Here is a 24,591-nt window from a genome sequence, read left to right on the forward strand (position 1 = left end):
TTTAATTAAAAAATGTCAAATTACTGAATTCAACCAAAGTTGACAAAAACAAAAAGATTATCTACAGTACTTTGTTTACATGGATATTAAATTTTAGCCATCAACATCAACTCATGGGTCAATTTCTATCTCCAAGTTATTTAAGCAACTGTAGTCTATATGCATTAACTAGTAATATAGCTAGTAGTTAAGGATTCTTTTTTCTTTTTCTTTTTGTTATCAAATAAAGGGAACAAAGCCCTATAGTTTTCATGCTTTGAATCTTAAAGGTTATGATTTGAGTAAGTTTATCGATATGAAAAAGTCAAATGATTCTCTAAACATTGACATCAAATGAGGACATAATAGTAATTTTGATTGACATGCATTAAAAATGGTCACTTTTTGATTTTTCAAGTCATGGCAGATGACTCATGATTCATGACCATTAAACTCTTTTTACCCTCTCTTTTTAATAATTTTATTTCTTTATTTCTTTTCTTTTCCCCTTTTTTTTTCTGGGTTACTTGAAAGATTCATGAATCATTTCATGGTGTAGGCAAGCATTGATAAATACAGTAGAAAAGGGGGGAAGGATTAGTGTTTTAGGGGACGTAATTTTACCAAGAAGCGAAGGGGATTAGAGAGAAAAGAAAGTAAACTGTAAATTGTTCTTCGATTCTTTTCCTGAAAATTTGAGCAAAAGTCCCACACTCCCACGCGCCTGACCATCGCGTGCCCCACGACCCAATCAATAGTGGCAGTTTCGTAAATATGGGTCGCTATCGGCCGCACATGCGAGAAACCGCGAAAACACCTAGGTGTCATATGATAGGACGGTGACGAACCCTTCGCCTACGAACGCACGTGGGAGTGCAATTGGCTGCCATAGCTCAGACTCCGTCTTGACGAAATTAACCCTCGAATGGCAGGTTCTCGTCACCAAAATACGTGTCACAATAAAGCTTCTCCCCTGGTACAATTGTCCCGATGATCACATGGCGTCCCCGTGCACCCCATCTTATTTGTGTAATATCAACTAACGTTAGCTCAGGAAAGAGCAGGATTCTTCCCTGTGAGTGATATACACGCAAAGCAAACTACGCAGTTAATTCAACAAATCCAGGCTTCTTCCTCAATTCCCAACATTACCCCTAATCCATATCTCAAGATCTTCTAGTCTGTCGGTTCAAATAAAGGGTTTTTTAAGTAAATTCGTTTCACAGGAAGGATGAATAAAATTAAGTAAATTTTTAAAAAAGAAAAAAAAGGCGTGGGATTTATTTTTTTTGTTTTTTATGAAAAGATGACGGGGAAATAATTAAACGGTGAACGGAGAAAAAACCGGCCGGGTAGATGGGCTCGTTATTTCCTATATAAACCCGTTTTCTCCCGTCGCATATTGCATTCCATTTCCAATAGAGAAAGAACTTCTCCCTCATTCTCTCTCTCTCTCTCTCTCTCTCTCTCGAATTTTTCTCTAATCTCTCTATCTTTCTTTGGCTCGATACTTTCTCTGCAGCTCTCAAGAGGTAAAAAGAATAAAAATAAAAAAAAAATTACAGAGAAGGAAATTCTCTCTCTCAACTGATTTTTTTCCTATTTTTTAAAGTTTTTGGGATTTATTTATTTCGAATATTGGAAAAATGTTGGAGGAACGAAATTAGACGTTGTTGAATCGAAGATCAGAGACTTTGACCTTTGGATTAATGCATTGTTTGGATAACCTATCTTTGACGGGTTTTAACAAGTTATTAGGTTTTGTTATTTTGATCTGCGAAAGGGTTAAGTATATGGATTTTTTTTAATTAGCGGATTTAAAAGGAGATGATTGAAAATGGAGCTTGAGTGTTTAAAAGTTATGCTTGTTTAAAACCCTAGGTTTTTTATTGGACTAGGGGTTTCGATCTGGCGGTGATTTGAGGGTTAATTAGGTGAAACTATTATGTGCTTATCGAGATTAAGCTTAGGTTATTCTAAGTTTAGGGATCTTATGATTCTGGTTAAGTTCGGATTGGAGTTATTTTTAAAATTTGAAGTTAGTTAGGGTTGGGGGGGGGGGGGGGGTGAAGTTCTTCAGTTTTTACTGTAATGTTCACATTGCATACAATTAGGTGAAATTATTTGCTTGGTGTGAGTACTATAGATTGTCTATTGTTATTGATTGAGTTTAATTGCGCCCTCGAAAGTAATTTTGTTGCCTTATTGCGATTGCTTACGTTTTATTTTTTGTTAGGTATTGTTTTGAATGATTTTGATGCATATTGTGATTTAGACAATAATGGTAGATTTGGTAGGTTTTTTTTTTTATTTTTTTTATTGATAATAAAAGTTATGTATATGTACCTGGATGTGTTGATTTGGCAGTCAAACTGGCTGTCATTTGGTTTTTGTTTCACTATGAAGGTTTGCATACTTTTTGGTTTGAAATACTTGCAAGTACACATTGCCTTGTTTCCTAAATCTAGTCTCTTTGTTTTTTTAACCAGATGTGCAACTTGTGTTTCTTAACTGGACTTTGTTTGCTTAAGCTACCTTGCTTTTAGAGGTATCTTTATTAGTTTTGCTGATGATTCTTTACTATATGTACAGTTTGGTATGTCATGTGCATTTTTTGCTGAAACGAAAACGCAAGTAGACCCAGTTACATTGTGTTGGAATAGTCATATAGCTTGTATGCATTTATATATGAAATGGGCTCCCGAGGAAGACTATTATTTGATCTTAATGAACCCCCGGCCGAAGACGATGAGGAGAGTGACCGCTCTGCCTGCTTCCAGCCACAAAAGGCACTTCCATCTGCAAATCTCCATGCTTCTGACATGTTTATGACACCAGCAGGTCCTCAAGGAATAGTAAATAACAATGCTTTCTCACATGCGTCATCTGGTTCAGGTTTTCAGCCTTTTATTCGACCTAAAGCTTCTCCTTACCCTGAAGTAGGTGTTGAACCCAAGAGGGCAGGAGATCAGAATTCCAATTTGGCATCATCATCGTCAAAATCAAATAACATTGGTGAGACAAAAGCACATGCAGCAGCTTCCTTTGTTCTGGGTCCTGCAAATGCTCAAGCTGTGGAAAGAGAAGAAGGTGAATGGTCTGATGCTGAGGGTTCTGCTGATGCATATGGAAATAGTAGTTTGCTTGAAGAGGTAAAAGCTTCACAAGAGCAAGGTGTACCAGAAGTGATGGACTCTAGTGCTTCAGGTGTGACTGTTGAAAGTGTTAGTGCCACTGAAAAGAGTCATTCTCCATTAAGAATGGATCAAATTCTGAATGATCAGAAAGGCAACAACAGTCGAAATTCAGAAGGCAATGGTAAAGGTGATATATCCATTGATGGTCAAGAAGATCCTGGCTTGGTGCCAAAACAAAGAGAAGTTAAAGGTATTGAAGCTAGTCATGCACTTAAGTGTGCAAATAATCCAGGAAAGAGGAAGATAGACCAACAGAAAGAAGCAATGCTGGGAAAGAAACGCAATAGGAAGACCATGTTTCTTAATTTGGAAGATGTCAAACAAGCTGGCCCCATAAAAACTTCTACTCCAAGGAGGCAGAACTTTCCAACGCCAGTTACTACTCGTACTGTGAAAGAAGTCCGTTCTATTCCTCCACCTGGTGAACGTGTTGGAGAAAAGCAAGGTCAGCCTATAAATGAGGATCAGAAGCAAGTGGATTTACCATGTACTGAAGGAAGCAATCCTACAGTGGAGTCATGTGATCCTCTATCTGAATGTAATGGTGATACAAATTCTGGAATACTTGCCAGGCCTAGGAGGTTAAATAGTGACAGTGATCTTTCAGAGGCTCATCAACCACCCATTCCAAGACAGAGTTCATGGAAGCAACCTATAGATTCAAGGCAGCTCAAGAATTCACCGTTTTCTAATAGAAAGCCAGCTCCAATCAGCCAAAGCTCTATGGATTCAAAGATAGTAAACAAGAAACATCTTCCTTCTAAAAAGGCAACTGCTGCTGGTACATCATATCAAGACACATCTGTGGAACGTCTTATACGAGAGGTGACCAATGAAAAGTTTTGGCATGTACCAGGTAACATATATGTTTATGGATAGCCATTGACTACTTCTGAACTTCTTGAATCCAGATATTCATATTCTTTTTTTTCCTCCTGCTTGCTTTTACAGTTTTTTATTATTTTTCTCATGCCAGTTATCCATGTCCTTCCAATTATCACTCTATGAGAATGGTAACGCTCAGAGGACATGGAAGGTGATGAGATGTATATTTTTATTCTGAAAGCTGGTTTTGAATTGTACTGTTGCTGCTGATTTATCTGCAATATCTATTAGCAGTAGTTCTCATGGTCTGGTTACTTCTGAGAGAATTTTTGTTGTAGAGACTGTTCATGTTGCATATCTGCGGGGTTTCCTAGTTTACTCATTTACTCAATTATTGACCCTTGAAGTGGAATTGTGTTTAATGGAATTTTTTGTAATTGAAGAGCCATTGAAGTTTTTATAGTTGGGCACATGCATGTCGTAAGAGATTTCTCTGGGTACATATTCTTGATTTAACTACTATTTTTTAAGCCTTAGAAATTGAATATTATTAAATTGAGCCCCAATAATTCGTAGGACTTCTGAAGCCATTGATACACTATTTTAAAAGAAGGCATATTTAGTTAATGCTATGTAAAATATGTGATCATAACTATTTCTTTCTTTGTTTCTGGCCCGGTACCTTTTGAAGATTCATTCATGGATTCCTTAAGCAACATAACTGATTTTGTGAAGCAATTGAAGAATTTCTACTTTGATCTTTTTTTCTTTGGTTGGCAGTTTCGAGATTGTATTAGATCATTTCTAGGTACAATGGTAGTAATCACCGTGCCATGATAGTATTGTTAGGTTTGAGGGTTAATTTGTACTTGTCTCTATCTTGTTTGTTTTTATCTTTTCATCTGTTGATTTATTAAATTTTTGCATCAGAGGATACTGAACTCCAGTGTGTTCCCGGGCGGTTTGAATCTGTAGAAGAATATGTCAGAGTATTTGAGCCTTTGCTTTTTGAGGAATGCCGTGCACAACTGTACAGCACATGGGAAGAGTTGGCTGAATCAGCTTCAAGAGACACACATATAATGGTCCGTATCAAAAACATTGAAAGGCGAGAAAGAGGTAAGGATGCCTGATTAGTCATTACACTTATTAGTATACATTTTTGTAGTCTTTATTTGTAGTTGATAAAGTAGTTACTGTAGGTAATGGGGTTATTAAGTTTGACCATTAGTTTTGACTTGTGATTCTGGATAACTTTTTGGTTCCAGAGTAGAAATGTTGACAAGTACTTTTGGGATTGAGAGTAAATGTTCTGCTGGTTTATTGATTGATGGAAAATTTCCTTTTGTTGTTTTAGGATGGTATGATGTGATAGTTCTTCCTGCTAATGAGTGCAAGTGGGCATTTAAGGAGGGTGATGTTGCAGTTTTATCAGCCCCAAGACCTGGATCAGGTATGATAGTGGAATATGACTAATTTCTTTTCAGATTTATTTAGGAATAAATTACAGATTCATGTATATCTTAGGAATGTCTATTTCTTGTATAAAGCAGTTAGAACCAAGCGGAACAACAGCTCATCCATCGAAGAAGATGAGGAGGCTGAGGTCATTGGACGTGTGGCTGGTACTGTTAGGCGACACATACCCATCGATACTCGTGATCCTCTTGGTGCAATCCTTCACTTTTATGTTGGAGATTCGTATGATTCAAACAGGTAATTAGAGAAATATTACTTCCTCATTGATATTGTGTGGTTTTGAAAGTACTTGTGTCCTAAGGCTTTTGAACTACCTTTGATTAATGCAAAGATTAGCCAAATTTCCACGAGCACTAATTTTCCCCCATTTTGTATTTTAATGTCAAAATAAAATCTTAATTTTTACAGCAAGGTTGATGAAGATCATATTCTGCGGAAACTTCAATCCAGGGCTATCTGGTATCTAACTGTACTTGGATCTCTTGCAACTACCCAGCGTGAGTATGTGGCTTTGCATGCATTTTGCCGTCTTAATTCCCAGGTACTTATTTTTTTTTTTTTAAGATTCGTGCAGCTAGATGTAGTCCTTGTTGCTTGATGTGTCTTACTAGGGTTAACAAAGTTTCTCTTGTGCACAGATGCAAAATGCAATCCTTAAACCAAGTCGAGATCACTTTCCAAAATATGAACAGCAAACTCCAGCTATGCCTGAATGCTTCACGCCAAATTTTGTGGATTATTTGCATAGGACCTTTAATGGGCCTCAGCTTGCAGCAATCCAGTGGGCTGCTACGCATACAGCTGCGGGAACAAGTAGTGGGGTCACAAAGAGGCAAGAGCCATGGCCTTTTACTCTTGTTCAAGGGCCTCCTGGAACAGGTAAGACACATACAGTCTGGGGGATGCTAAATGTTATCCATCTGGTTCAATATCAACAGTACTATACCTCTTTGCTTAAGAAATTAGCACCTGAGAGCTATAAGCAAGCCAATGAGAGCAATCCTGACAATGTTGCGATGGGATCGATTGATGAAGTCCTTCAGAACATGGACCAGAATCTTTTCCGCACCCTTCCAAAACTCTGCCCAAAACCCAGAATGTTAGTTTGTGCTCCTTCTAATGCTGCAACTGATGAGCTTCTTGCACGTGTTCTTGATCGAGGATTTATTGATGGTGAGATGAAAATCTACCGTCCTGATGTGGCCCGAGTTGGGGTAGACTCTCAAACACGGGCTGCCCAGGCAGTTTCTGTTGAGCGGAGAACCGAACAACTTCTGCTCAAGAGTCGTGAAGAAATTTTAGGGCATATGCACACTTTAAGGGGTCGTGAAGCTATGTTATCTCAGCAGATAGCTTCTCTTCAAAGGGAACTTACTGCTGCAGCTGCTGCTGTTCGGTCCCAAGGATCGGTAGGTGTTGACCCTGATATTCTTGTTGCTCGGGACCAGAACCGTGACGTATTGTTACAAAACCTGGCAGCAGCTGTTGAAAACAGAGATAAGGTTCTAGTTGAGATGTCTCGCCTGCTCATTTTAGAAGCCAGGTTCCGTGTTGGTAGTAACTTCAACTTAGAAGAAGCCCGCGCTAACCTTGAGGCGAGTTTTGCCAATGAGGCTGAGATTGTTTTCACTACTGTCTCAAGTAGTGGTCGTAAGTTGTTCTCTCGCCTTACCCATGGTTTTGATATGGTTGTTATTGATGAGGCTGCTCAAGCCAGTGAAGTTGCAGTACTTCCTCCCCTGTCTCTCGGTGCAGCAAGATGTGTACTTGTTGGGGATCCCCAGCAGCTTCCTGCAACAGTCATCAGTAAGGCTGCTGGGACCCTCTTATACAGTAGAAGCCTTTTTGAAAGATTCCAGCAAGCAGGATGCCCAACTATGTTGTTATCTGTGCAATATAGGATGCATCCGCAAATTAGGGATTTTCCTTCTAGGTATTTTTACCAAGGACGTCTTACTGATAGTGAAAGTGTTGCCAAGTTACCTGACGAGGTTTACTACAAGGACCCTTTACTTAAACCTTACTTATTCTATGATATTATGCATGGCCGGGAATCCCATAGAGGTGGATCCGTTTCGTATCAGAATGTGCATGAAGCAATGTTTTGTTTGCGCTTGTACGAGCACCTACAGAAAACTGTAAAATCTTTGGGTTTGCCAAAAATCACAGTGGGTATAATCACACCATACAAGTTGCAACTAAAATGCCTACAACGTGAGTTTGAGAGTGTTATAAAATCAGAGGAAGGAAAGGATCTATATATTAATACTGTAGATGCTTTCCAGGGCCAGGAGCGTGATGTTATTATTATGTCTTGTGTGCGTGCCTCAAGTCATGGGGTGGGCTTTGTTGCAGACATTCGTCGAATGAATGTTGCTCTTACTCGTGCTAGAAGGGCTTTGTGGGTATGAGTTCTTTCTTCTAATTTTCTATGCTATCACATTCTAGCTCAGATCATTCTCCAACTGCTTGATGTTGTGTTTATTTTCTTGTATTAACATTAGTGTTTGAACAGGTTATGGGTAATGCCAATGCTCTGGTGCAATCTGATGACTGGGCAGCCTTAATTGCTGATGCCAAAGCTAGGAAGTGTTATATGGACATGGATTCTCTTCCCAAAGACTTCCCAAAAGAGTTACTCTCCAATTTTTCAGGGCCAAGGGGACTTGGTTATCCTCCATCCCAAGGTAAGGTTTCTAATATGAGGGGTTTAAGATCTGCTGGACCAAGACACAGATCATTAGATATGCATATGGACTCCAGGGCAGGAACACCATCAGAAGATGAAGATAAGTCTGGCACATCTGTAATTTCTAGGAACGGGAATTATCGGCCATTTAAGCCACCAATGGAGACTTCTTTGGATGATTTTGATCAGTCAGGTGATAAATCTAGAGAGGCCTGGCAATATGGTATACAGAAGAAGCAAAGTTCTGCTGGTGTTGTGGGAAAAAGAGATTCCTAGCCATTGATTGTTTGTCTGCGAATTGTTTGTGCACAGAAGAGCCTTGGAGAAAAACTTTATTTTTAATCCTTGTGATGGTTGCTCTTGGTTCCACAAGGATTGAGTACATTAGCTCTTGATCCGTTCAGCTATTCACATCATTACAAGTTGGTGATGGACTTGTGTCTGATAATTGCCGTAGGATGAACAAAATGAGCAGATTCGCAAGGGGCACCAATGAACTTTTGCTCAATTCTGGCTACTTTGTTAAAAATGTGTATGTGAAATTGATTCCTGCGATTTCTTGCAAGGAGGTGGATAATTTTTGGGGTAGGATGTGTCATTCCCTAGATCCACCAGCATACAGGCCTCAAAGGTAAGAAATAAATCATTATCATCAGGCTAAAGTAGTGGACATAACTTTTAATCTAAAGTTTCATTTGTGATCATTAGGGTTGTTTTACATATAATCTATGGTGTGTAATCCAGGAATTGAATGCTGGCATCAAGGATCGTTCTGCCCCTCCAAGATCTTTAAACTAGACAATGGAGAGCAAATTGTCCCATTCTGCCATTACGTGGATGAAGTCTTTGATTGATACAGTTGGGCAAATCATCCTAAATTTTTTGTGCCCATTGACACTAATATCGTTCTCCACAATGTGCAGCTGACTCGTCAGTTTGGGGATGTGTTCATTCAGATCAGTCATATTGGAAAGATGCTTTGTATATGATTAAATTTGCAAATGCTTGCAAATTCTTGAGGACGACTAGGGAAGGGGATGTTTATTGTAGAATCAACACAGTTGGAAGCTGCTGTGTACATTCTTTGAACATGCAGGTGCACTATGGTGACTTATTTTGAGGTCTGCAAAATTCATACGGGGTTGGTTAACTGAATATTCTTTCTTTTGTTCCTTTTTTCGTTTTTCCTTGTTCGTTGTTGTCTGAGGCAAAGACTTAGGTAGAATCACTTTCCTCCAAAATTCTGTATAGAGAGAGAAGGAAGAATAGTACAGAATTTGTATAAGGAAATCTCATACCATAGGGGTATTTCCTCAATTATGACGTTAACTGACTTTGTACATACACCTTCAACTGTGGAATCATAGAATTCTTTCTCATGTCTCGCCTCTGTCTATCTTTGTTCTCTAACTTGTTGAAAACGATAAAGAATGGAGCAAAAAAATAAAATGATTTATCTCCATCTGGGATGATGTAGTGTAGGGTGGGTGAGCCCAAGGTAATGGGAAAAATTAATAATATTATGAGCAATGAACAGCATCAGTGCATGCTCAAATTTAAAAGTTCGAACTAGGCACTAGACAATTAGGATAGCTGCTTCCTCGTTTCTGTTGGACACTATTTGTCCTCTTGCTCCTCAGGCACGTGCTTTGTACGCCTTACCGACAGGACTGGAAAGCGGGTGGGGGCAACGAAAATGTCTCAATGTTCTAAGCTTTGCTGTCAAAATTAAAGGAAAACCCAAAAAAAGAAAAAATGAATACCCCGACTTAACCCAGCGGCCTTAAAAAACCTTGTGGATACTAAAGATAAAAACAGGGGTCCGATGGGATCTGGAAATCTTTCAGAGGGCATTCGTGGCCTATTATTATAATCCCTTTTTTTTATCTGATAAAATCTATGATCGTATCCTTGAGCTTTGCTTTGTCTGCTTTCCCAAACATTTTTATATTATCTCACAAAATGTCAATTCCACCCCCATTTACATTTTCCCACAAGTTAGTTACTGGTCATATTTCTTGGCCTCCCTAAGGTTGATTCTGACATTTACCACTCACCTAAATGTAAACACCCCCGTTTTCTACCATGGTGACCCAAGAAAGTCCGAACCATAAAACAATCACGATTTCACTAAATTTGCACAACTATTCCACAAAAGCCAGAAAAAAACAAAAGGAGGGGGATTAAAAGGAACCCAAATTTCCCGGTTTCTTGATTCGATTGCATATGAGTGGATCCAAGTAATATTCCACCAAAACTCTCCTAAGCAACCACCTCACCATTCCTATTTCTAAGGGATACCCTCTTCTGGGCTTGAGTTGACTCTTTCTGTATGGTTTTTACCATCTCAGTTTGCGCCCTCCCAAGCTCTCTCTCTCTATTTGCCTTCTGAAGATCCGTCCTTATTCCATTATTCCTTGAATTGCTCAGGTTCGTTACCCGTTTTTATTTACCATAAATGCAACATACTTTTGGTCTTTGGATCTTGACATCTTGTTTACTTTCAACTGCAGAAATTTTCTCTTATCTTTTCCTTCATATTTAAGCTGGTTGGACTCGTTCATATCAAATAAACTAAATCTGCGGGTTAGATTTGTCAACAACGTGACTTGAACCCTGTGCTTATGGTTGGTTTGAAATGTTTTCGTTGAATTGTTTCAGTCCCAGATGCACAACTCTATGCCACATTAGAATATTTTCTTCTTTGCTTGGACCAACAAAAGAAAAAAGAGAGGGAGGGGGGGGGGGGGGGGAGGCGGAGGTAAGTTAGCAAAGCTTATGTTAATGTCGATCGAAATCGATCCCAGTACCTTCGCGTTTATGTCTTGCTATATAAGATAATTAACTTAGAGAAGGGCTCAACGTTTTTGGGTTTGCAATCTAGAAGTCGATCCATTTTACATGGTTCCAGTGCACTTAGAAGTAGAGTGTGGTTAAAGTCACTTGGTTGATCAAACGGATCATTCACTAATTGCAGTAATTTTGTTTCCTATTATGGATAGTTGCTAGAAATTGCTATGATCCAAAGAGAACTTACAGAACAATTCCTAGATGCAATTAATTGGGAAAGAAAGGGAGAGAAGAAACTAAAAATGGTTCCACTTGTCTATCTCTGGCAAGAGCACTGCAATCTTGTCAGCTATTTCACACTGTGACAGAGATGGTCTCTTAAGGATGTAAAGGAAAAAAGAAAAGAAAAGAAAAGCTGTAGTAAGAAGCAGTCTTATGCTAACTGTTGTTATAAATAGTTAAGGCAGGGTTGACAAACACATGCAAACGAAGAAATATATGCTAAGCGTATCTGATAATTTTGAATTCGCATTTCATTTATATACAAAAATGATGGAATATGAAAAGTTTATTCAGCTTTAGTGGGAGAAGAAAGTTATTTCACGCATCTGCATCCTTCATGATCTTATGCAATTTCTCGTTTTCATGAAAATAAGATAATGATTTTTGCTTTTTCTTACACAAGCTTGCACTTGCAACACAAATTGTGGATGTAGTGAGACTGAGATTGATGATACTACAATTCTGAAGCATTTAACTGTAAATATACAGTGAGACATCTATTGAACTATGAGTGCGGGTTTAAAGAAATCTTCTTCAAATGGCTGCGAGAAGTCTCTTACATCTGAAGAGCAGCAGTCAAAGGTATCTTCTGTTGATATGATCCCCTATCGCTAGTATCTCATAGGTTTCATTTTGGCCTAGACAGATTTTGACAGTTGAAGCATGAAAATGCTACTTGGATGTTGTGGAGAGTAAAGTTGAACCTTTTGATATTTGCAGATTAATGAGATAAGAAGGTTGGTAGGACCATTGCCTGAGAAGTTGGCCATTTATTGTTCTGATGCAGCCATTGCAAGATATTTAAGGGCACAGAATTGGAATGTCAAGAAGGCAACTAAAATGCTTAAAGAGACCTTAAAATGGAGAGCAGAATACAAACCAGAAGAGATTCGCTGGGTATGCCACAATTCATTCTCCTATAAATTAGCTGTAGTTTTGAATAGGAAGTACCAAATGCATTAAGGATTTGACCTTTTCACTCTGCTTGTGACAGGTTATCCTTTTTAGTTTTAAATATAGGGTTGTGTACTGCGCTATTGATAATCAGTTAAGGCATGATGATCTTTCTTAGTGGTAGCATTCTTTGCATTTGTTTTCATACACAGAATAATTCCTTGAATTAGGAACATAAGTGCCCTGGATTTAACCCTTAGAGAGTAACCCAAGCCCAATCTACTTTTAGGACTGAACTCTGGTTATTTGGCAGGAGCTTTGTCCTTTTCTGTGTGAATATACAGCTGCTTCAGGTCAAACCTTTTTCTTTTGACATATGGTGATTTTACAATGTTAAACTTTTTGTTTGATGTAGGAGGAGGTTGCTCATGAAGCAGAGACGGGGAAGATCTACAGATCAAATTATGTAGACAAGCATGGAAGAACGGTTCTTGTCATGAGACCCAGTTGCCAGGTTATGTCTCACATGCTTACCTCTATATCTATGGAATTAGTAAATCGGTACTACATAAATATTGAAGCAATTTTGAGCGAAAGGTGTTAGAGTTCATGTTTGGAGATATCCTGCATCACAGAAAAAAAATAAAGGAACAAAGGACATATATACAAGATACACCCCAATCTAATAGTTTAAGATTTTTGGTCATGATGGTGTCTCATCTTTGTCCCAACCATAGGATGTTTCAATGCCTCTTAAGCTGTTAATAAGAACACTGTTGTCCTTTGCCAACAGTATTAGTGGGATGACATGTTTGTCTTACAGATTAGTGGGTTTGTATTATTGTGTAGTCAACCATGAAGCAACTAGTAGTGAAAAGATACTTTTTCATTTCATATTCTTGGGACCATATCTGCCAATAAGATTCAAGTTTGAAAGGCATACCATTTAGCCATGTATTGGTTAGCCTTAACAACTTAATTAAATTTGTTTTGACTGCAGAACTCAAAATCGACAAAAGGACAGATTAGGTATTTGGTTTATTGCATGGAGAATGCAATTGTAAATCTTCCACCAGACCAGGAGCAGATGGTCTGGTTGATAGATTTCAATGGCTTCAACATGTCACACATATCAGTGAAGTTGACAAGGGAAACAGCACATGTTTTACAAGACCATTATCCAGAGCGCCTGGGTGTGGCAATACTATACAACCCTCCCAAGTTCTTTGAACCATTCTGGACGGTAACCCATTTTGACCTTTTTGGCTCTTTTTCTTTTTTCCCCTGCTTTTTCTTTTCAAGAACATAAATCATATCCGTGAGTTTGGGTTCTCTGTATTTCTCTCACAAATATGCACTGTGTACAAAGATTTATTTTTAAGCATAGATGATGGTTGCTAATATCTTCATATGGAATTTGGATACATGATTCCTTTTGGTTTTCAGCCCATGCTAGTGTGAGACATTTCAGCACTCTGGTTGTTTTATGCCAATTGTTTTTCATGTTAATATAAACCTGAAATTTAAATTCATTCCTACACTTAGCCCTGGCACTATGCAAGCCTTTTTGGTCTTTGACTATCCAAGATATCTCTTGATGCTGTTCAGTGCCATTTTTTTGTTTCGTTTTGTATATTTTTAAGGACAGCTTATTATGCTGTTATATCCCATTAGTCTCTGCCTTATATGTGAGTTTGATTTGCCAATGGGACTTTGTTCCTTTGCAGGTGGTCAAACCGTTTTTAGAGGCCAAGACTCAGAACAAAGTAAAATTTGCCTACTCTGATGATCTCAATACCAAGAAAATAGTGAAGGATCTTTTTGATATGGAGAAGCTAGAGTCTGCATTTGGCGGGAATGATGATTCAGGTTTCGACGTTAATAAGTATGCCGAGAGGATGAGGGAAGATGACAAGAGGATTCCCGCATTTTGGACAAGGGAAAATCCTCAATCAGCAGCTCCACAACCTGCACCAACGTGTTCGGTTGATTTGAGTTCTGTCAATTTAAACTCTGATTTTGATGCTTCTGACAATGACAAGGTAGACAGTTCCCTGAGTCATGTTTCAGATTCAGAAGGCCTCCCTCCCAATAAAGGAGTCTTGGTTACTGAGGGCAGTGATAATGGCTCCAGGGAAGTTCATTAGATAAAGGAGGATCGAAGCTTGAGCCTGTCTTGGCTGAGGTAATAAGTTATGATGATCTGACTGTATGCGGCCTCGCTGACTGACTGCTTTTTTAGTTAGAAATATGAATTTCCTTGGATAAGAGCTTGTTTTTATCCCTTTTAAGCCAACTCTTTGATCTTCATGATTAGCTGAAAGTTCTTGCCTCGTGAGCTTGTTTTAACATTTGACAAAATAAAATGTGGGTTCTTCAAATATGGACGCAATAATGCACATCCCTAATTATTAATCTACTAATATTAAGTTCGTAGTATTTGTTCCGAGTTCCAATATTTTTCATTAGAATATTCATATCATTCAAAGATTAAAATCTATCCACTAGCTTTTGAGATCTTGCCGTAAAACAATTATTATGGGGTCCAAGATTAACAAGCGGAGAAGGTGTGACAAATGAGATTTGTCTTTTTCCCCCATTTCACATTCACATGGGAAACTAGAAAAGGTGGGAGGGGCAGTGGGCACTGCCTGCTTCCATCTATAAAAAGCCTCTCCTTTCCTATAAGGTAGGAGTGAGCAAATGGGTGAATTGAGTTGTTTGGTTCATTACATTTAAAGATTAAATAGATAATTATTTTTTAAAAATTAATTAAAATTAATCAAATATAAAGAAAGATTAAACCGATCAAATATAGAATTTTTTTGATTGGTTCGATTTTGATTTAATGGATTAAAATTTTATCATTATTTTTTTTACAAATATAATATTAAAACTTACAAACTTCGTTCATAATGATATATATATATAATTAAATATATAATTTATATGTTATAATATTTTATATCAAAGTTTATATAAATAATAACTAATTATGAGGGGCCATAGCTATTTAGAGCTCATTTTGCCCATTATTTTAAAGGCTGTATGTCGGTGCAGTTGGAAAATGGTTGTGCCGCAGCTATGGTTTTGGAGCTGGATAAGCTCAATTAGGCTGCGTCTCGGATCGTCCATTCCCATTTGGGCATAGCACCGACATCTGCTCCGAGCTAATGCATCAGTTGAGCAGAATTAGCCTATGCTTTTTCCAAATCAAGATGGCATTCAGGCATGCAACTTTGTTTGATTCTCACTTACTAGTATTAGTCAGCAGCCGCCATAAATGAGGTTTATTTTAAACGAAAATTGTTGGCATTTCATCCTGAAAGGGATGGGCTTCACTCTGTCGCGACAAGATCACCATAACCAAAATAATTAAAAAAAAAAAAATCCTCATCACTCTTGGGGAAGATGGGTTGGATGCATACAAAGCATGCTTTTGTTGTTCTTAGGTTTCCTTGGCATTGGAATAATGCTTGACTGCTTGTCTTGTTGGATTTTACATACACGAACCATCTTCCCTTCTTTCTTTACATTCCATCCAGAGAGAGAGCCCAGGGATAAACCTGATGCAATAGCACTTGGAAGAAAGTAATCAAATTGGATAAAAAGACGAGTTTCCAGTCCATATTTTCTCGATACAAGCACAAATGACTGAAATCATTAAAAGCACCGTAGAGACTGAAAAAAATAAAATCAAATAAAACAAGGCTTATTTCAGTATATCTATTACAGGGTATGAATGTTCAGTATCTTCGACACAGACACCTAACCAGAACTTTTAAGGACGTAGGCAGGGACTTGCAACTAGTAGGTTGGGCGCATCCATAGGAAAAATCAACTGGGACGGCAGCTAACCTTCTGAGCTATTGGTCCAACATTATAACCAACACTAATTGTAGATGGTAATGCAAAAGGAAGCCCCTGGAAAACAGATTAAAAAAATGTGTAAAATTGTTTGAGTTGCAAAGGGGGCTACTATACTAATACACAGAAGAAAGTAAAAATGAAAGCCAGATTTTGATGTTACCTATACTTACAGGAAATGTCAATGCAACGTTTCATCTAATTTCTGCCTGTATTGAGCCAACCTCTGTAGAAATTCAATTGGCAGAACGATTAGTTTCCTCGATTAAGCTTAATAATTCCAGCTAATAAGGTCAGAATAAGTCCCTCAAAACAAGAGGATATAGATAGTACTAGTAATAATTAATTCTACTGAAACTTTTCTAGTTTTTCCTTTTGAGGTTAAGACCCATAATACCAAAGGTAAGAACATAAAGCATAATTTCCAGATTAATGTCAACCCTAAGAATTCAACCAGAAAAGCTCCTTTCATATAAATCAGTTAATTTCCATGTACCATCATGTTTCAGTCTGTCACTTCACAAAACAAGTATAGTTTTTACATCAGCTTCATAAGACTACTAGTTCCAAACAAAAGATTATTCAATAAATGTTGAGAAGAGGAAGAAATCATGATTCTTATCTATAATAATATGACCCAAAATGTTTTTCCCTATAAGACAACATAAGTCACAATTACCTTTCAAAAAAAAAAAAAAAAAACTTAAGTCACTATTCCTGAAATCATATCGTATGATAGAAGCATTTTTAATTTGTATGACCAGTCTGAACAGCTAACTCCTTAGTTTCTGCACAGAAGTTCCAAGGTTATTCCTGATGCTCCAAAACTTTAAAGCAAGAGCCAATGAAATATTCCAAAAGCCCAAATGCTTCATGCTTTCCATGCCCCTTTTTATCTCCTTTCCTTCTTAAAACACTAATGAAATAATACCTACTGAGTCTTTTTATAACCTTGAATTGACCTATCAATTCCATGCTACGGAAGCAAAAGCATATAAATAGAAGCAGCAGAGTAAATGGACTTACATACAGGTCCATAATAGATCAAGAATAATACAGACAGAAAGGTGCTTACTCTAGTATAAGCATAGACTCCAGCCTCTGTTGGTGCTACAGGACTTCCCCTCCTAATGAACTTTCCTTCTTTAAAAATGTAAAGCATGGGAATCCCAGTTGATAGCTCTAAACTGATAACCTGTCTCATGAAGAATTCAAATATAGCCTTATTGTTAAAACAAGAGAACCAGGAAAACTGAAAACATCCTGAATGGAACAAAGAAAAGGGTGCATACCTCCTGGGAGGTTAATTTGTCAAGATACATAATAATGGACCTTAATGAATTCCCATGGGCAGCAATCATAACATTTTTTCCAGATAGGAGTTGGGGTTCAATCTGCAAAATCATATATTTGTTGTGAGGTGCTAATAAATTGTATTAAAGAACTTGAATCTCTAAAGTTATCTAAGGCCTTACAGATTGACAAAATCATTAGATAACAGATAAAGCCAGATATAGAAGTTACATTATCTTTAAAATATGCAACAGCTCTTTGAGCACACATTTCCAAACTCTCGCCATTGGGTGGAGGTATATCATAACTTCTACGCCACTCATGAACTTTTTCCTTCCCAAATCTATCTGCAGTTTCCTGTTTATTAAGACCTTGTAATTCTCCATACCTGCACAGGAAGGATACTTTATGAATCATTCATGAAATAAAATTGAGAAAATTTGAGACATCCAGTAAGAGGACAATCACAAAAGCACGAGCAATATGACTTCATCCTTCTTGATACAGAGAAAAAGACAAAGTGCATACATTCTTTCATTCAATTGCCAAGCTGCTATAACAGGGATTGATTGCTTCATGGTGTCTTCACTGTATATTTGACTCCATGCCCTTGCTTGCTCACTCTCATTATGCATGATAATTGGCACCTGCCAACAGTCAATGTTAAAAGGTTATCAATCTAATAAATAGACGAACAATAAAATCACCACACTTGGATTGTTAGGAAGGAAATATGGGGTTTTAAATAACTTCAAATCCATTTAACCACGTCCATGATTTTACCAATGACCAATGATGACAGCATCAAGTCCCCAGTATCACCAAGCAGTCACTAGCACCTAAACTTTAGGTGCAATATAATTTATTTTTCCTCAAGTTACCTTCTTGCGGCGGTGCTGAGTCATGGCTAGCATAGCAGTCATCTGTGCACGAATTAGTGCCGATGTGTATATCATGTCGACAGGTATGTTGCTGATTCTCTTGCCAGCTTCAATTGCCTCTTCCACCCCCTTCTTGGTTAATGGCACATCAACACAACCTGTAAACAGGTTCTTCTCATTCCATAAAGACTCACCATGGCGAATCAGTATCAAAGCTGCTTCATCTGCAATGAATATCAGGGGGAAAAAATCAGAAGGTTTAACAAAAATGAACCCAACTTTGTTCCCCAAGTTATGAGGAAATACCAAATCACTTACATCAGTTGGGAATCAATGTGCTTATGCAGTCTGCCATTGCAATTTGAGAAATTAGGATTTGTGCTACCCAAACAACTTGTGAAGAAAGGCTAAAAAGTGCAGTTGGATCTAGCTTATAGTGATGAAGAAACAATGGTGCATTGATCTATTATAATGCAAATTAAATATGAAACGATGTCTACAATGGTCTGGCTTACTTGATTTCTTGCGAGATTCATGGGTGCCAATTTTTGAGGGAGATAAAACAGGATCAAAAACAGAAGTTTGGGAAGCTGAGGCTTGAATAACACTGAATTTCCTCTCTCCAGAACTGTAAGTCCCTCTTTTTGAGAACCCAACGTCCACCTTAAAACCTTTGGGAAGCAACCTTACTGAATTGTTCCCAACTTCACAATGAATTCCAGAATTGCTGAGAAGGTGAAGACTACCAACTGTTTGGTGCAACATAGCATTGGCCATTCTGAAAGTTCATTATAAGCAGGTAGTAAGAAGAACACCTTCCATAACTTGACAAAATGAAGCACAAATATACAGCAGAAAGTCTTCATTATTGACAAACTGATGTTTTGCTCAAGAATAGTGCATTTGCCCTTCCATCCTACCAAATGAGAAAAGGAGGCTGGAACAAATGATTGCTATCAGGAAACTCGTAATTATGCCATTAAGGGTTTGTATTCATTCTAAATCTATAGTTAAAGTAGACTTAGGAGAGATTAACAACCTAATCATTTAACAAGCTCCAACAACATTCAAGGGGAGGCAACAAGCTCAGTAAACACAATCGACCTCTCTAGGATCACTACGCCACCACAAAACACTAGAAAAGTCAATTCATTTGAGATAAGAAAAAAATGAAGAAACGACAAATTTTTGTCTACCTGGAAGTCGATCATAAACACTATAATTAGCAAATAACCTATATTGAAAAATAAGCAGGCAGATCCAAGAATCGAAAAGGTATCCCAGTCAAAGACGCAAATTCAACATTATCGGCGTGGGCTTTTCTATCATAAATCAAATAAACATTAAAATTTCAAGACAACATGAATCCAGGAAATGAGACAAATATGGTGTACAAGATGGAACCAAACCTTAAAGACAACAACCCAGAAACCAAAAATGAAAATCCCAGAAGAAAAGAAAAGAGGTTGTTCGCCTTGTTGGGTACACGAAAAAGCTGACCTTCGGGTTTATATAGGCCAACAGCGAAGAAACCGAGGCAAAGAAAAAATGCGAATATGGGGCAGAGTTTATTACAAGGAGAAGAAGAAAGAAAAGTTGACGGAGAAGGAGATGGAGGCCTGGTTAATAACGAGTCACAGCTTTTACGTGTCAATTTCAACAGACAAAGAAGCCCAAAACAAATCAGAAAGAGGGAAAACTCTTGAGTTGTTTTAGCATTTGTAAGATGCAACACTCTCAGGTTTTATAGGAACAACCGTTGATGTTGCCATCGTTGCTGTTTCGTTCTTTAGATGTGGACATATTTGGAAATTGGAGCAGCTTAATGACAATCGACCAAGTGTCCTTTTTTTCTTATAACAAGACACAAATTTTATGGGTTTTTCCTTTATGTTCTGCTTTGTTTTTATTCAGTCAGGGTAATTTTTTATTAAGGCGGATCGAAAATTGTTTTTTGAGTGGACAAATTATTAAGTTCAACATTAATAATATGATGCACTCGAGTATTTGGCTCATTGATTAATGCATGATCTCCTGTCTAAAGAATAAAGTTCGAATCTCTCTCTTCTAATTATTAAACATTAATAATATGATAACTTTATATTCATTAATAAAAAATAAATATAAACATTCACACATCACAAGGTAAATATAAAAATTAAACAATCAAATAATATATATAATAAATAAATAATTTTATATTTTTAAAATATTATTTGATATGTAATATTATTTATTATTAACTAAATTATAATTATAAACTCAAACTATCAAATTAATTAAAAAATATTTAGATTTGAAGTATTTAAAAACTTAATTAGCTTAAAATTTACTTACAATTGAAGTTTAAATGAGTTGCTTTGAGAGGATGAAGAACGTAATCAAAGATCGAGAAGAGAAAGCATCACTTTAGGTTTCGAGAGTAGTTTAAGTTTTGACTTTTTTAATAAAATCTTAAATTATAGAGAGAATTTTTTACTTTTAAATATAATATATAAATATTAATATATAAATTATTTTTTAATAAATCTAATTTGACTTGAAATCTTTAATCCTTTTTCCTATAAAATTATAAAAAAAATTAATAAATCCATTAGAATGATTAACTATATAAACTCTAAATTAACTAATATAACTAAGTAGAAATTTTTGGAATGAGTGGTGTCACTAGTTATAAGGTACGTCCAGCCCTGGCTATTTTTAGACTAACTATCGATTTGCTAAATTGGAGTGTAAAATTGTTGAATTGTTTTTTGTATGATGGGCCAAATTTGATGCAAAATGTATTAGTAGTTGGTATTAATTCCACGTTGAAAATATTTACAATTGTTTAGTTTGGGGATTGGATTTCTGAAGATCTGAGCCAAGTTGTAGCTAATTTAATATTTGGATAATATCCGTAGAGAGTGAATGACTACAAATGGAGAACATAATCAATGATTACGTGACCCTTTTTTAAATGGTAATGACTGTTTGTATGACAAAACATGAGGCTTAATTTTGAGAGCTTGGGGAAGAAATGGTAACAACCCTTCGTGGGATTGTAAGGACCAAACCCCTCCTAACCCCAACCCAAATACCAAACAAAAGCAACCCTCAAGGCCTCACACCATTGCTTCAAACCACCTAACACCATTGCTAACTCTTCCTTCCTTCTTGTGCGGTTTGATCTTACACGTGCTTGGGTCATGCATGTTTTTTCAGACCAAAGAACTCACCTACCAAGGTCTGCCTTCAAAAATTGAAGTCTTTGACTCTCTCCTGGATTAAGGGTCAAAAAAGGGGGACGTCTCATGTGTTTGGTATGCGGCAATTGCTGCAGGCAAGGTTTAATGAGTCTTGCTGGCGTCTGAAAGAATATGCTTTGGCATTGTTCTTCTGCTTCTCTGGATTCAGGATGAATTGAATTGCAGCAAGGATTTGTGTTAATTGATTGTAATACCTCACAAAAATATTCTACTTAATTAATTATATAAAAAATAAATTAATAATTATTAAGTTATAATTTATATTAAATAAATAAATATAATTCAAGTCTAATTTTTTATAATTGAGAATATGATTTTTGGTTTATTAATAAAGAAAGAAAAAATAGAAGAAAGGATGTTTAAGCAAATAGAGTAGTTTAGTTAATATCAGTTACAAAATATGACATTATTTACACGTTTAAGAAAAAAGCAGATAAAGGAGATGTTATTAGATGATTGTATTTTAATATGATATTTTGAGATTTGAGGTTTTTGAAAAAATTTTAGAGATATTATATTTTATTAAGAGCATGTTTGATTTGACTTTTTTTAACTTAAAAACTATTATAAAACTTTTATGAAAAATAATAGCTTTTAAATTTAAGTTAAAATTATTTGGTAAATTTACTTTTTATAAGTTTTTTTTATAGATAAGCTGTTTGGTAAAACAACTTATATAAATTTTAATTTTGATTAAAATTATTATAAAAGGTATTTAATAAATCAGGAAAAAAATTGAATCAAATAAAAAAAGATGAGTGTGAAAAAAATATAATTTTTCTTATAATATTATGAATTGCTAAAAGATAAAAGAAGACTAAAAAAAATATTTGTTCTTATTTTTTAAAGATTGACTTGAAATTTATGACATTTGGAGTTGAACAAAATTGATGTTAAGAACAATAATTGACTTATTTGATTAATTAGATACACCCAAAAGAAGTTAAGAATAAATAATATCACATAATTATCATATCAAATAATAAATTTAGAAATTTCAAACAGTAAAAAGAGTTTTCAAGGCAAAAAAAAGAACCATAGAAAATAAAATGAAAAACAAAATAGAAAGACAAAGAAGAAATAGTACTTGAACGCATTTTTGAATTTTGAATGTTTTTTTCTTTTAATTTTTGTAAAAACAAAGAAAAAACTTAGAAAGATGATTTGCAAAGATAGGGAGAGAAGAAGGAGATCGACAAAGAGAAGGAGGAGGTATTTTTTGAAAAAGGATTTTTTTTTTAAAATAACTCTCTTAAGAAGTTAACGTGTTTTTTTTAAAAAAAAATCCTATTTGGATTTTTTTAAGCTCTTTTATTAAAATTTTGCTCTTTAAAAAAAGTTAATTGTTTTAAGAGCTTCCATAAAATACTATTTGACCCAACTTTTATTTTTAAAAAATAAATAAGTTAAAAGTAAATTAGGCCAAACAAGCACTAAGTATGATATTATTACTTTACATGAGATTCATCTCATAAGTATGTGGTGTTTGTTATGTCTTAAATCCTTGTGTTTGGGGCGTGACAAATTTGGTAGTATCAAAGCAAACTTTGAGGTATTAATGATGTGTTATTAAAGACAATAAGCCATTGTTAGAGTAAGAGAGGATATCACGGTGTTATCGTGTAACCATATGAATCTCACATCCTTGAGATATGCTCTTAGCGAGGAGGCAAGGGAAGATATCATGCTCCTAGATGGAAGTTATGAATCTCACATGGACTATGTATTAGAATGATACTTTCAATTTGTGAGAAGTTTTTTATGAGATAAAATCGTGAGACTAATGAGTCAAAGTAAAAAATATCTCAAAAGAATTAATGTGGACCGTAACATTGATTGTGTCTTTGTGTATACTTTTCTTAGCAAGTCAAAAACAAGTTAATGGGTTATCAAGAGAATATGATTTTGATTTACCTTATAAACCCTACCCCATTTCCAAGATTTAAAAGGCTTTCTAAATATAAAAGGTAAAAGTTTCAAGCTTCTCGTTGAGCACTAAATGAATGAGGAAAGGAAACATGTCATGCGGACTATACGTCCAAGTAAAATTCAGAAATGAATGAAAAGAGAAAATGACAAATAAGCATAATTCAATGACAAATACTTGACACAACTCCATGTCACCTGATTAAGTTGCTTCTCCAATTGGTTTTTATAAGCTGTAACATTCATATAGATAAAATATTGCTTCTCCACTTTTTTAACAGATGATGATGCTTTATTCTTGTTTTGCTAAAGAAAATAAATATTTAAGGTGAAACTAATTTAACTCACGTCTATCTTTGAAAATGGTTCCCCCGTACCTTAGAAGTAGTCTCTTCGTGCACAATGCAAAGTTTTGACTTTTGGGAAATTGGAAATTTTATATTTGGTCAAATTTTTAACAAAAATGTTTGATTTAATCCCTCTATTATAATCATCCATGCGCTTCAAAAAATTGTTAAATTCAGTCCAATAATTAATAACGTTATAATAATTTCGCCAAAACATCAAATCAACTTATTTAATGGTGCGTTAACTTTTAAATTGAAATTGATAATTGTTGAGAATACAAAGAATCAACTTACATAAATTATAACGAAAAGATAGTACGATACAAAGATTAAATTTTCAAATTGACTTTTAAATTTTCATTAATTGAAAAGGAAGCGGAGAAAAAAGTTTGGACTCCTTAGTGGCCCAAGGGCTTAAAACAGAGTCCATTGGATTTACTTTGCCAATCGCGGCCTAGAGGCCCTGGACAGTTTGAGTCAGTTCTCTGGAAGTGAAAATTTTTAGATCCAATAGTTTTATGACAACATACATTCCTTTCCTATACAATTGTTTTTTCTTTGCCAAACATATGCTTAGAATTTAGAAGTGAGTGAGCATCTCTCAACAGGAGAGAAAAAGATAGAAATCTGCATCGACACTCAACCAGTAACGGCCATTATCTATTTCCATGCTAATAGAATCGATTGTTCTTTCCCATGTTAGTGAAGGAATCAATTCCACTCCATTTAGTTGGATTTGATCCGTTGCTCTGTGAGCCACACCATCAAGCAGATACTTGGATATAACCTGCACCAATAGGTTCGGCCAGGGCAGGTTCAGGCGCCGGTTGGTTCCAGTGTGCAGCTTCTAGAACTAATAGGTTCGAGAACGATATCATTTTAAGGTAGATTCAT

General features: G+C 36.0%; 3 protein-coding genes across 10 annotated transcripts; 2 read left to right on the forward strand and 1 right to left on the reverse strand.

Annotated features, from left to right (window-relative positions):
* Positions 1 to 1,299: 1,299 nt before the first annotated feature.
* Positions 1,300 to 9,548, forward strand: LOC18592193 (P-loop containing nucleoside triphosphate hydrolases superfamily protein). Of its 3 annotated transcripts, XM_018125947.2 has the most exons (10): positions 1,300 to 1,511; positions 2,572 to 2,820; positions 2,923 to 4,032; positions 4,932 to 5,120; positions 5,359 to 5,454; positions 5,552 to 5,717; positions 5,889 to 6,021; positions 6,119 to 7,885; positions 7,996 to 8,800; positions 8,914 to 9,548. In XM_018125947.2, the coding sequence occupies exons 2-9, from the start codon at positions 2,673 to 2,675 to the stop codon at positions 8,443 to 8,445; spliced, it is 4,059 nt and encodes a 1,352-aa protein (XP_017981436.1). In that variant the 5' UTR covers positions 1,300 to 1,511; positions 2,572 to 2,672; the 3' UTR covers positions 8,446 to 8,800; positions 8,914 to 9,548. The 3 variants fall into 3 exon arrangements, with proteins under 3 accessions (XP_017981436.1, XP_017981435.1, XP_007018836.2); XM_018125946.2 differs by having other exon boundaries at positions 2,572 to 4,032; XM_007018774.3 differs by having other exon boundaries at positions 2,572 to 4,032; positions 5,555 to 5,717.
* Positions 9,549 to 10,337: 789 nt separating this feature from the next.
* Positions 10,338 to 14,558, forward strand: LOC18592194 (Sec14p-like phosphatidylinositol transfer family protein). Of its 4 annotated transcripts, XM_088809210.1 has the most exons (7): positions 10,338 to 10,599; positions 10,683 to 10,796; positions 11,645 to 11,823; positions 11,962 to 12,138; positions 12,551 to 12,649; positions 13,136 to 13,378; positions 13,863 to 14,558. In XM_088809210.1, exons 3-7 carry the CDS (start codon positions 11,749 to 11,751, stop codon positions 14,280 to 14,282), a joined length of 1,014 nt encoding a protein of 337 aa, XP_088665336.1. In that variant the 5' UTR covers positions 10,338 to 10,599; positions 10,683 to 10,796; positions 11,645 to 11,748; the 3' UTR covers positions 14,283 to 14,558. The 4 variants fall into 4 exon arrangements, with proteins under 4 accessions (XP_088665336.1, XP_007018838.2, XP_007018839.2 ...); XM_007018776.3 differs by lacking the exon at positions 10,683 to 10,796; XM_007018777.3 differs by lacking the exon at positions 10,683 to 10,796 and having other exon boundaries at positions 11,676 to 11,823.
* Positions 14,559 to 15,716: 1,158 nt separating this feature from the next.
* On the reverse strand, positions 15,717 to 19,925 carry LOC18592195 (Phosphoglycerate mutase family protein). Of its 3 annotated transcripts, none has more exons than XM_088809322.1 (9): positions 19,677 to 19,925; positions 18,692 to 18,954; positions 18,177 to 18,400; positions 17,824 to 17,942; positions 17,527 to 17,683; positions 17,295 to 17,396; positions 17,078 to 17,197; positions 16,166 to 16,228; positions 15,717 to 16,059 (listed from the first exon to the last, which is right to left on the reverse strand). In XM_088809322.1, the coding sequence occupies exons 2-8, from the start codon at positions 18,951 to 18,953 to the stop codon at positions 16,184 to 16,186; spliced, it is 1,029 nt and encodes a 342-aa protein (XP_088665448.1). In that variant the 5' UTR covers position 18,954; positions 19,677 to 19,925; the 3' UTR covers positions 15,717 to 16,059; positions 16,166 to 16,183. The 3 variants fall into 3 exon arrangements, with proteins under 3 accessions (XP_088665448.1, XP_017981849.1, XP_017981848.1); XM_018126360.2 differs by having other exon boundaries at positions 16,176 to 16,228; positions 19,586 to 19,924; XM_018126359.2 differs by having other exon boundaries at positions 19,586 to 19,924.
* Positions 19,926 to 24,591: the final 4,666 nt, after the last annotated feature.

This window comes from Theobroma cacao, chromosome 8, assembly GCF_053813885.1.
Source record: "Theobroma cacao isolate CCN51 chromosome 8, ASM5381388v1, whole genome shotgun sequence".
NCBI lineage: Eukaryota > Viridiplantae > Streptophyta > Magnoliopsida > Malvales > Malvaceae > Theobroma > Theobroma cacao.

What these genes read in the sequence shown, in the direction of transcription:
- LOC18592193 (XM_018125946.2), top strand. Translation starts at nt 2,673, where the DNA reads ATGGGCTCCCGAGGAAGACTATTATTTGATCTTAATGAACCCCCGGCC. An exon ending in GATTCGTATGATTCAAACAG is followed by an intron (nt 5,718 to 5,888) that starts GTAATTAGAGAA and finishes TAATTTTTACAG; the next exon opens with CAAGGTTGATGAAGATCATA. An exon ending in TTTGCCGTCTTAATTCCCAG is followed by an intron (nt 6,022 to 6,118) that starts GTACTTATTTTT and finishes TCTTGTGCACAG; the next exon opens with ATGCAAAATGCAATCCTTAA.
- LOC18592194 (XM_088809210.1), top strand. Translation starts at nt 11,749, where the DNA reads ATGAGTGCGGGTTTAAAGAAATCTTCTTCAAATGGCTGCGAGAAGTCT. An exon ending in CTGAAGAGCAGCAGTCAAAG is followed by an intron (nt 11,824 to 11,961) that starts GTATCTTCTGTT and finishes TGATATTTGCAG; the next exon opens with ATTAATGAGATAAGAAGGTT. An exon ending in TCTTTGAACCATTCTGGACG is followed by an intron (nt 13,379 to 13,862) that starts GTAACCCATTTT and finishes GTTCCTTTGCAG; the next exon opens with GTGGTCAAACCGTTTTTAGA.
- LOC18592195 (XM_088809322.1), bottom strand. Translation starts at nt 18,953, where the DNA reads ATGGCCAATGCTATGTTGCACCAAACAGTTGGTAGTCTTCACCTTCTC. An exon ending in TGAATCTCGCAAGAAATCAA is followed by an intron (nt 18,401 to 18,691) that starts GTAAGCCAGACC and finishes TATTCATTGCAG; the next exon opens with ATGAAGCAGCTTTGATACTG. An exon ending in GAGTCTATGCTTATACTAGA is followed by an intron (nt 16,229 to 17,077) that starts GTAAGCACCTTT and finishes GAATTTCTACAG; the next exon opens with AGGTTGGCTCAATACAGGCA.